At 39.2% G+C, this 12,398-nt stretch overlaps 1 protein-coding gene across 1 annotated transcript in view; it reads left to right on the top strand.

Annotated features, from left to right (window-relative positions):
* The window catches only part of DDC (dopa decarboxylase), a 61,183-nt gene that overhangs the window by 43,181 nt on the left and 5,604 nt on the right, over nucleotides 1–12,398 (top strand). Inside the window, exons 11-13 of the mRNA XM_018558049.1 lie at nucleotides 6,131–6,150; nucleotides 6,931–7,029; nucleotides 12,163–12,264. Of these exons, the coding sequence (XP_018413551.1) occupies nucleotides 6,131–6,150; nucleotides 6,931–7,029; nucleotides 12,163–12,264 (221 nt within the window). The remainder of the gene's footprint in view (nucleotides 1–6,130; nucleotides 6,151–6,930; nucleotides 7,030–12,162; nucleotides 12,265–12,398) is intronic.

Below are 12,398 nucleotides of genomic sequence, written 5' to 3'. Positions count from 1 at the left end.
TTACTGAAACTTGTCTAGTTGTATTGGTTTGCACAGAGCTTCCCCAGTTTCACATTTCTCTGCATTACCTTCATCCTTCTTCTCTCAGCTAAACATGCATGCTTGGTTACACTTGGTGACATGAGCGTGCATGATTCTGACTAAAACTGTGGCCAGAGTGATTGCAGAATGGTTAGAATGAGGCCTGCATGTATGGCCACCTTTAGAAAGAGTGGAAGTCTTTTTTATGCAAAATAACATTCACAGATCAGATGAAGGAAGCACAGCTTACCTTTGTAGCCTCTGGAGCCTACTTGATAGCACTGCTTAATGAATGTGTGTACACACACGTAAGACAAGGCAGTTAGTATGTGTGGCATTTGGCAACCACACTGCATCACCTTCATTTCTGGAGCATATCTAGGTAACTTTAACCAGGGCAGTATGATGAATATGCATACTGTATATGCAGTCATTAACGCATGTTGCACCGAAAGCTGTTCTATATATATCAATATTGTCATATGTTCTCCTTCCTGCACTAATGTGTACATTGCACAGAGCTGCAATTGAAAAATTATATCCTGTTCAGTTATAGAAATAGCTACAATTGCAGTGTCTCCCCAAGTGACAAGGTGATTATCTGTACCCCACTAGCGTATGTGAATTATTCAAGTAAGAGATGTTCTTCTAACACAATAATATTTTTTTATAATCTGTACACTACAATTTTTGGGATCGGGAGGTATTCAGAGATAAAAGCGCCTGTCCTTGCAAACTCCATACAACTACCACCTACTGTACAATGAAGGTTATTTGTTGGGTTAGATGTGCACTTAATAACAGACATCATCTCACCACTGGGATGCAACAGGGAACAGTTGATCAGCGCATATCTTCTATTGATGGATACACATGTCAGTTCAGATTTCCAGAGACAACATATAAAGCCTCTGCACATCATCGTTACAATTACAGTATGTACGCTCATTGTTTCTCCCTGAGGGACATCAAACAGAAAGATGGGCATTATAAAAAGAACAGCAGCATCCTGTGATGATACTTGTCTGTCAAATGTTCAAGAAACACAAATACACATTTATTAGTCAGGGAATGGAAAGGAGCTTAAGGGCTACCACTTTACACAAACAGCCTTATTTTACCTTTTAGAAATACATTTACTTGCATTTAAATGTTATTATACAAATATACCTTTTGTGTATAAAGCTGAAGGACCTATTTTATGACAAGGGTGTGACATAGTACCTCATATGATACCCTGTGGGAGAGCAAATAGAAAGATGTACCGTATAACACAAACGCAGCATCATTTGTTATTTCTCTGCCAAATGTTCAAGGAAAACAAATATAATTTATTAGCATCCTAAGGGAATGGCAGGATATAATAGTACACAAGCAGCTTTATTTTATCTTTCAATAATATATTTACTAAAATGATATCTACAAATATTAAAAATAATAAGAAGCGAGAGAATAATATATATTATTATATCTACCTTTTTACATTACACTTTTACATCAATGTACAAAATTAAAGGACCTATTTTTGTTACAAGGGTCTGAAATGGTATCTCATTTCATACCAACAGTAAAAAATGTCAGTCATCAAAGTAATTAGAGTTAACCTTGTGAACATAGATGTGTGGATGCTGTGTTAGCTTACTTGTTTTTAAAGTGTAATCTCTGGGGCTGTCATCCTGATCCTGTGTTCACTAACTGGTGAGTCACTGACCTGGAATAAGCATGTTGTATGGGTAATCAGACCTTTCAGTTGTTGCTGGCTGCAGGCTTACTCCAGGTCAGTGACTCACTAGGTAGTACAGATGTGGTCAGGAGAGCCCTGGAGCCTACGCCTTTAAAGACTTTCAAGACCAGAAGCCATTGACACATGGATGCACAGACCAAATTTAGGAGCCTTGGTATGCATTAGTTACGTTGACAAAAACTCCATGACTAACTTGCCTACCGAAAGTTTTTTTTACATATACAGCTTTTATTTGGAACATTCTTGTAGCTTAATGAGATATAATATATAGGCTGACAAATTGATATAAATAATGAAAACTTTTTTATACAGCAAAACTCGACTGAGACATGTATGCTAAATGTATTATGAGTAGAAATCCCATTGTTTCCTACATAGTTGATTTATATCAATGTAATGCAGTTTAGTGTAAAGAGAAAGAAAAATTTGATGGTCCTATAACACCTGCGTATGTGCATTACCACATGTGCTACATAGCTTCTTTTTTTTTTAAATGAGGTGGATTCACTTAAAAAAGAACTCTGGGCACAAATTTTTATTAATCCTTACAGTGGACCTCGACTCAGCTATTTTGAATAGCCCAGATAGCAGCCCTTTGGTTCGACTGAACCGAAGGGCAGAGGCAGCCGAAGCGAGCCGAAGGATCAGTCCCTTAGTTTCTCTCGAAGGAAACTGTAACGATCCTTTAATGGCTTGGTAAGTGCATCCTCAGTCATTTGTGCTTGTGCTGCATTTCTCCATTGATTGGCTTCGTATTTTGTCAATTTTTCTATGTCTTCCCTTGATGCTGCTTCAAGTATGCTACATATGTGCCTTAGCTAGGGATGTTCAGATACCAGTGCCGATACTTGGCATTTTTACGAAAACTACCAGGGTTGCAGCTGGGACATAGCTCTGGAACTCCACCACTGTCCTGAAATCATTAGTCTGTATTGCTTTAGAAAAACTGTCACATGACAATGAACAAAAATGTATCAGTACTTGTATCTGTGAGTACTTGGACAAGTATCAGTACTTGTAAAAATGGTATCGGTACATCCCTTATATATATTTATAAAAAACTTTTGCATTTTTCTGTAGTCTAGTCTTGGAGCTGGAAAAGTATCTGTACATGTACTTGTACCGAGTATATTTCTTGGTATCTGAACATCCTTAGTCTTAGCAGTATATGAGAACATGCGGGGTGGTATTCCCTTTGTTGCTCGAGTGGATCTTCTAATTTCAGGTTGTTCAGCAGAATTTAACATGGAACTTAACTTATCCATTGTGAATTCCACCTCTTGTTCTGACTCCTGTGGAGCTTCAATTTGCTCAGCTTCCTTTGCTAGTTCACATCACAACTTCCTGGGATCATTGTTTCTGGTGATGGGTTCTCATTGAAATAAACGCTGCGACTTATTGTCACTTTGTCAGTCTTTGGGTGGAAGATTCTATATCCCTTACTTTGTTCACTGTAGCCCACCAGAATACCTTCTATGGCTGTGTTCTCCAACTTGGATCGCTACAGCTTTGGAATATATGCATAAGCTTTAAACCCAAACACTCTAATGTGCCCTAGGCTAGGCTTCGATCCATGCCACATTTCAAATGGTTTGCTTTCAACAGCTTTTGATTGTAGTCTTTTCTGTAGGTATGTTGTAGTCATCACTGCTCCTCCCCAGTACTTCTTAGGTAGGTTGGTGTCTGACAGCATGCATAGACTAGCATTGCACTACAGCGCCATCTACAGCTCAAAATACATAATATATGCTGTAGTATTTTCAACAATCACCATGTCATAGCTGACATGGCGATCATATAACCACAAAGCACTCTGGTCACAGACCATTAGTAGAGGCAAGGAGCTGTCAGCGATAGTGCAGTCTCACATCTAGGAGCGCAAACAGCTGCATACTCCTATATGTGAAGGGGAACATAGAATAATGTTCTCTCTTCAAACTGTGGTCATAAACCAGGTGAATAAATTGTTCTTATAAAGTCAGGAATGAAAGTTCCCATATTTTTATCTTTGCAAGTCTACTTTGAACGTGGATTTTATGGCACCCAATTCAGCTTCCACTGAATTTGCTAGACAGGAAATCATGCCAGTTTTCAATGGTTAAACACAGCTGCAAATACAAAGGTTATAATCAGTGCTACATAAATGCACACTAAGGCAAGAGTATGCCTCACTATCAGAGAAAGAGTGTAAGAACATAAGGGTTATTAGTGGCTACTCATTTGCAGCACCATGCAATTAAATCTCATCATAAGCCCCCAAAATATACTAATCTGAATTTAGAGTATAAGTGGGTGGTTGCAAACCAGTCACTAAAATGTATGTCTTCTAATTAAGAAAATGCTTATTTAAAATGAATAAATGCACACATTATATTTATATTCAACATTTTTGCTGTAAGTGTAGCCCATGCCAATAATGTAGGTTTATAGTATTTATTTGGCTGGAAAACAAGAGTTACTTCTTGACTGTAATGTGTTTTCCATGCACGCAGTCCTTGTTTCTAACTGAGAGACATTTCTTTCATTTAAAATATATGGTAATCCAAATCATTTAAAGGGTTTATCTTTCTTTGCCCCTTGAATTCACTAATTTGCAGTATGAGATGATAATTTCATTTTGTTGAGCAAGACACAGTTAAAACAAAACTCAATTTTGCTGGAAATGTTTCAAAAAGGTTTTAGAATAAGTACTGTGAACTGTGTATGTGCAGCCAGTGGAAGGGTCTCAGCACAGCAGATAAGCCAGAATGTGCAGCTCACTCTGCTAAAGTGAAGGCTTTTGTGATGATACACATACTCCTGCCCTTACATACAACCATCACTACTGAAGTGCAGTGACCTTAGTACCTCTTACTTTACTAGGAGCACCACAGTAGTAGCATTAGGTTATAATTCCGCAGATGAAAGCAATTTTTACACTAGTCAGCATCCAGTGAGAGAGGATTTGTAACTGCTGTAACCAGGAAGAGGGAAGAAATAGTCTAAGGTGGTGCAAGCTTCAGGGTGCAGTGGGTGTAAATTGCCTATAATCTAAAAAAAAGAAAGCAAATCTTTTGAAATTAGCAAGTATATTGAGAATATTAATATAAGAGGGCAACAAAGAGACCAAAGATAACCCTGAGGGAGCTGCAAAGCTCCACAGCGGAGATTGGAGTATATGTCCATAGGGCCAATTTAAGTCGTACACTCTACAGAGCTTCCTTTATGGAAGAGTGGCAAGAAAAAAGCCATTGCTTACAGAAAGGAATAAGCAAACACATTTGCTGTTCGCCAAAAGGCATGTGGGAAGCTCCCCAAACATATGGAAGAAGGTACTTTGGTGAGATGAGACTAGAATTGAGCTTTTTGACCATCAAGGAAAATGCTGGCACAAATGTCTGGAGCAAACCCAAGACCTCTCATCAGCCTGAGAACACCATCCCCACAGTGAAGCATGGTGGTAGCAGCATCATGCTGTGGGGATGTTTTTCATCGACAGGGACTAGAAAACTGGACAGAATTGAAGGAATGATGGATGGTGCTAAGTTCAGGGAAATTCTTGAGGGACCTGTTTCAGTCTGGGTGGAGGTTCACCTTCCAGCAGGACAATGACCCTAAGCATAGTGCTAAAGCAACACTTGAGTGGTTTAAGGGGAAACATTAAGGGGGTTATTCACTAAGCTACCAAAGGCAGCCAAGTGAATAACTGAGCTGAAGTGAACTGAGCCGAACCCCATTCGGCTATTCACTTTGGCCCCGTATGGCTGATTTTAGCCGTACATCGGCTGACTTCAGTCAGTCGAACATGCTCTGCATGTTTGGCTGAGCCGTAGTAAAAAAAGCCATTCATCTCAGCCTATCCGAAATCTAGATCGGCTGAGCCGAACCTCCCGCAGTTCGCCCCTATTCTCATTGGGGCCGAAAGCAGTGAGTGAATAGCCGAATGCCACCGAGTGCCATTCAGCTCAGCTATTCTGCTTGCTGCCCTGCTCCCTGCTGCTTTAAGGAAGCCTTTAATGGAAACATGGGCAGCAGAGCCAAGCTGCATTGAGGCTCGAGCCCTTGTCCTGGGATTTTGATGCTGTGTACCTTGCCTTCATTTTAAAGTTGCTATGTCCCAAATCTTTCTCGAATCTTTTAGCTCAATACCAAACTTCTAAACTCTCATTAAGTCCTCATTGGTACAATTCCTTGAAAAAGAATGCTTACAAATATGTTATTTCATGTATATGAATAAATTGCTTCAACTTAAATGCATTCATCCCTTTTATGGGTATTTGTGTTGAACACAGCAAAGTACGCAGTAATAATGTAACCGATTTTATTAACAAAACAGTAGGTTTTAATTCTGATCTACTGAAAACTATTGTGTCTTGTATGTTTCAGGTCTTGTAACAGACTACAGGGTAAGTCCATGCTTCAGGTTTATTTCCTTAAGCATCTATTGTGAAAGCATATATATATTTCCATAGCTGAAAAAAAATGCCTCTTCCTTGTTTTCTTCTATTGTTGCTATTTTTTTTATTTTACACCAGATGATAATGTGTGGTCTTTTTGTAAAGCAGTACTTTCTGTTTTTCTAATGAATGATTAAATTTTTGTTGCATATTATTCTGATTGCGGAATTATTAATACCGACTGACTGGCGGAACAGACGGGGGAGGGGGTGGGCACAGCTGGCTCTGACTATCACTCACGCAGCTGGGCGGATCCAGATATAATTGTCGGGATCTGTTTCAGCTGCGGCATCTTAGTATATCGCTCGCTGTATACTGCGGCGTCTCAGTATACCGCTTGCTGTAGCTCGCAGTACACTGAGCTTAGGGTGACGGGAGGGCGCTAGTTTGTGTCCTCCCGTTACCCTTAGGAGAGCTGGCTGTAATCAAGCCTGGCTATATTTAATCAGATAACTTTATATATCCAGTTAACTGGGTTAACAAGGGGCAATTCATTTTTAATGCACAGTACCCAGAAAGTAATATGTCCGTATTAAAGACAGTAGAGTATATAACTTCAGTGGATCATAGCTTTAACCAACACATGATACGGTACTTTGCTCCCCTCTTGCCATGGGAGGAATATTAGAGGATTGCTCATATTACCTGTGTTAAATTAATTTTGATTTCAACTGTAAAGCTTGATCTTTGGAGCTTTGTACACTAATTTCAAACTTTCTTTTCCATCAGCATTGGCAGATTCCACTTGGAAGGCGATTTCGTTCTCTAAAACTGTGGTTTGTATTAAGAATGTATGGCGTGAAAGGACTTCAGGAACATATCCGCAAGGTAAAGAGAACAATGTGTAATGTATATGGCAAGTAATGTTGACTGTCAAAACACACAACTAAGTTCAATATTCTTTTAACTTTATTTGTATTGCATTTATAATCCTTGCAGGATCCTTGTATGGCTTGTTGCCATGCTGCATGTCCCTATAGTAAAACACATGCAATTTCTATACCTGCATGTGTTGCATGGCATAAATGCACAAATACACATGTACAATATAATTGTGTTACACACACAAAAATGTGCATATTAGTGTGTTAAAAGAGCATAAAAACATGCCTAATAGCATGTGAAAACACATACAGTAATGCTTATCACTGCATTTTAAAGGAAACCTGTACTAATATCAATATGGAGTCTGCCACTGCAGACCTCTCCTTCTGAAAATTCCAGTTGCCAGGCTGTCGTGCTGGTCTATTGGCTTCCATGTTTCCTCAACCACTGACCTGAAACAAACATGGAAATAAGTAGTTCTTATTTCTTCTTGGCTGACTGCATCCATGTTGCAGGTCATTAATCCAAAGTACTAAATCCAGAGGAACAAGCATAAGTGCCAGGTAATTAGCATTTCCAGGAATATGTCAGTAATGGCAGCCTCCTATTTCTCTGGGCACAGATTTCCTATTAACGGTTCTTTAATGTCATAACACATTGCAGTTTATTTACAATGGTAGAATTGGGCTCTTGTAGTTACCTTATTTCCAATAGTCATACAGCCATAGTGACAATAATTGTAGTATCAGTCATTTTTTTTTTACTATGATTTACATATGGGTTAGAGCAATAGCCACCTTGTACTTCCAGATGCTATAAACACTGCAATGGCGTCAGTGCATTTTTTCAGACCAAATTTACAAACCACTATTTAATTAATATGCTGTACAGTATATACACTGAAACACAGCTAAACCTACTGGACTATATGCAGTACATACCCAATTACCCATAATCATCAATTAATTTACATTCCCACTATCCCCCTGCACGCTAGATGAAATTTAAAATATGGCTGAGCGTGTGTGCTGGTTCTGGTTATTGAAAAACACACAAATAAAACACATAAAATCCTGTCTCTCATCTATAGCTAATCTCATATTTTACCCATTACTGAAAATACTGGTTGTCTGCCTGTCATGCTGACCCTCTTGCATCAATATTCTAATGCAGTTACCCAGAACAACAATGCAGATAAGGATTCAGGAATTTTCTCCAATATTCCTGATCTGCATACTTGTTTTGGCTCAGTGACTGAGGAGGTATTGAAGCCATGAGCCAGCATAAAAGCCAAGCAAATATCAGCAGGAGGCCAGCAATATCAGGTCTTATACATCTCTTATGCCAGGAAGAATAATTGCAACCTCAGAAATAAAGAGTGTTACATTTCAAAGTAAAACAGCTATATTGTATGAGGTACACTAACTAAAGAATGACCACACGGAAAGAGAAAGGTACACGGATGGCATTAACTGCTTAGAAACCGGCCATTCTTTTTAAACTGAGTTCCACTTTTACTTATTAGATATGTTTATTTTTTACTGTTAGGTACCCCATAAAAATTGCTTCTGTAAAATGTTATCATTCATGTATTCACAGCGTCATAGGAATGGGCCACATGCTTTAAACATATCTAAAACAGAGTAAATTGTCACTAAACTCAGAAGTTAAATCGTAAAAATGCATTCATGTACCTTAACTATAAACAAAAATGTATCTTATTTGTGCATTACTCAGCTGTAGATCCTGAAATCATCTCTGAATTCATGCGGACACTGTCCTATCTTCTGGAGGGTGGCTAATTTTGTTCCCCATGGTCTCTGTATGTGTAGCCACTGCTCCAAGATCACTCCTGTGATGGACTACAATGTCACATTTAGTTAACCAATTTGTATTAAGATTGCAGTCCATCATGGTAGTGAGCTTGAAGTGGTAACTACTTGTCAACACACACAGGGACCATGGGGAACAAAAGTAGCCACCCTCTGGAAGGAAGGGCAGTGTCAGCATGAATTCAGAGATGATTTGAGGATCTACAGCTGATACACAAATAAGGTCCAGTTTTGTTAACAGTTAGGGTACTTGAACGCATTTATATGATTTAGCTCCTGGATTTAGTGTCACTTAAGGGAAATGTATCAAAACTAGAGCAGACAGAACATGAAGCAGTTGCCTATAGTAACCAATCAGCTTTTTTTTTTATTTTTCAAAGGTTAACTGAACAAACTGAAGAGAGAAGCTGATTGGTTACAATGAACAACTGCTGCAGATTCTGTCTGCTCCATTGATTGATACATTTCCCCAGTGTTTTGTTATTCAGGGCATTTGATAATGCTATCGGAGACTTAACGAATGTTGTCCACAATTTTATTTGATTTTAATATTTGATTTTGGAATGAATGGAATCTCTCAAACAAATACCAAATTCAATGTAGAATTCCATTCGTATGAGAAAAATGAACCTCAATTTGACCCCAGAATTTGAACGTTCTGAAAACACATTTTCTGGAATGTAGTGGTGTATGGCCAGCATAAGCACCAACAAATCTCGGACTGTCTACTAGGTACACAGATATTACAAAACTAAAAAGCAAGCGATAAATTAAGCCCTGTTAGGGGGTTGAGAGCAGAATGTCAGATATGGTCTGTCATTCCTATTCTAAACTTTTTTTAAATGTTTAATAAGGAGTTGCGCTAATATTGCGCAACATAAAAATTTTCAACTACCACCATTTTATTCTATAGGGTCTTGGCATTCAGAAAATATATAATGTTGGGGGGTTTTATGTCATTTTCAGGCCTAAAATGTGGAATATAACATGGGTGCAAAAAATGAAAAAAGGGCCTCAGTCATGAAGGGGTTAAAGTGACTATCAAGTTTTTTTCTTTAAACGAAAGCTTCTCAAAAAGCTTTAAAAAAAATCAAGCCAAAATCCTTTTCTAGATACGTTCTCTGTTTCCCTCTAGTGTTTATGTAGAAAACTGCAGGCAATACATGTATCAAACCAAACATGGACAAGGCCTGACAAATTACACTGTTAATTCAGTTATCCAATTGCTGGGATGCACAGCAGTACAGGCTGTGTACACAGCATCTAATCAGGTTATCATAGTAAAAATTGTCACCAGCACACCAGTTACTACTATTCCGGTAAGGAGTGCAGCTGGTTCTCTACTACATGTACTAATCAGATTATCAGACACATGATTCATCTCATCAGAGCTTATTAGCATAGCAAATTCCAATCAGGTCTATGGCGAACGCAGGAGATTTTGCATACAAAGCTAAGATAAAATTTGTAGCACACGCACTCCCCTTTTTTTCCCTAAAATACTGTCCAACACTGTGTATAAAAACTTGTGTTTAACAAAGCAACCAATGGAATGGAATGGAGTTTTGTGTATGCTTACATGATGCAAGCAGCAGTTTTATCACTAATACCCTAATCTGATGCAATAGTAAAAAAAAAAAAAAATCACATTTACCACTTATATTTCTCCTCAGGAATTAAACATAAGCTTTTTGTCTTCTGTTTAACCCCTTAATGACTGAGGCCTTTTTTTCATTTTTTTGCACCCATGTTATATTCCACATTTTAGGCCTGAATTACCTTATCTTATCAAACACCTTATCAAACCCCAAAATGTAGTGAAAATGCATTTATGCCCCAAAACACAATAAAATACCCATTTGTTTAATAAAATATAAAAGATGAGGTTAAAAAAAAGTAAATAGATACCCAACATGCCCAGGTTAAAAATTGCGTGCATCCATGAAACGCAACAAAATTCAGTACCCCGTAAAGTCCAGAGACGACGCCTCAAAAGCCCCCACAGGTCATCAGTTTAGAGATAGCCAAAAATACTGGCCCTAGGATTATTGCTCTCACTCCAGCGTGTGCAGCGATACCCAACATGTGTAGCGTGTTCATCGTTTTCATACGTAAGCACACCCGACGCATGTTTACGTGAAGACGCGCATGCTTGTTGGGGCGGGGGACTTTTACCTCCTTGGCTGTATTCCCGAGTGTAGCTCGGGGTTACTTTTCCATACCCTGAGCTACACTTGGGAATATCCCACATTATTTACTTACCTTGTCCCTCGAGCCCTGCGGTGTCCTCCGGCCGGCGCCGGCATCTGTCTTCCGGGTCCGTCCCTTGCGAGCTGACGCGTCGCATGGGGGCGGAACCGGCGGGAAATTCGAAAAAAAAACCCCGGAAAAAACGAAGAAATAAAATAACGAAAAAAATCTGAAAAAAAAATTGCGCAGAAAAAATTACGAAAATCAAAATAATCATACCGCCAGGGAGGTTAAAAAAAAGGATTATTATTTTTACATTTATTTTATTTAATGTTAATTTTAAAAACTGTTATTTTTTTTTACTTTACTTTAATTGCTGTCACATAGGGGGGCTTTCAAGCCCCCATGTGATAGCAGATGGTGATGACAGGTACTCTTTAAGGTGACGCTGGGGGTCCAAAAGTCCCCCAGTGTCACCTTTACACTCTCAATAAGCTATTGAAGTGCAGATCGCACTTCAATAGCTTATAGCTGGGCTTCAGGAGCCCAGCACTGACAGCTATGGGACCGGAAGTGATGCAATCTGCGTCGCTCCCGGTCCCATAGAACGAGGAGGGGATTGACGAACGGAGGTTCATCCATCTCCTTCCCAGCTTCCCGCCGACACCAAAGAAGCCGGTCCCGGGCCCGTAGGAGGGGCAACAGAGCCCAGGAAACACGGCGGGGGTGTTGGGCGGGGGGTTGGGTGGACACGTTCACTGGCCCGTAGAAGCGATCTGTCGGCAGCTGAGCCACCAAATCGCTTCTACTGTAAAGCTGACAGTCGGCTTTACAAGTTTAAACAGCGTCCCGGAAGCAAAAGCCGCCGGGAGACTGTTTGAACAGCCCTGATCCTAGTGACGTACACTGGTCGCTGGTTGTGAAGGGGTTAAAACACCATGTTGCGGTTGCCTACTTCTGCACTAAGCTAAGAGGAAATTCTCTTGCAAAGGGAACAGCATATTTGCCTTTAGTAAATCAACTTCCTAGTGTACTGGGCATTAAATATTCATTGATTGTTTTATGCCTTTCAAAACTATTATCTCATTATAGTAAATCTATTCATTTCTGACAGCATGTTCGACTGGCTCAGGAATTTCTGGAGTTTGTGAAACAAGATGACCGTTTTGAAATCTGCGCACAAGTTCTTTTGGGTCTTGTTTGCTTCCGTTTAAAGGTAAATAGTCAATTTTTTTTCTTTTTTTCTTTAAAGTAGTATTAAACTCTCAAATGTTTTTACAATAATGAATCCAGATTAAACAAATATACATCACCCGGCAAAGTATTTCTTTAAACAGCTGGCTCCAACTC

This window comes from Nanorana parkeri, unplaced genomic scaffold, assembly GCF_000935625.1.
Source record: "Nanorana parkeri isolate BGI_ZX_2015 unplaced genomic scaffold, ASM93562v1 scaffold317, whole genome shotgun sequence".
NCBI lineage: Eukaryota > Metazoa > Chordata > Amphibia > Anura > Dicroglossidae > Nanorana > Nanorana parkeri.
This window is presented reverse-complemented; position numbering and strand designations above follow the sequence as displayed.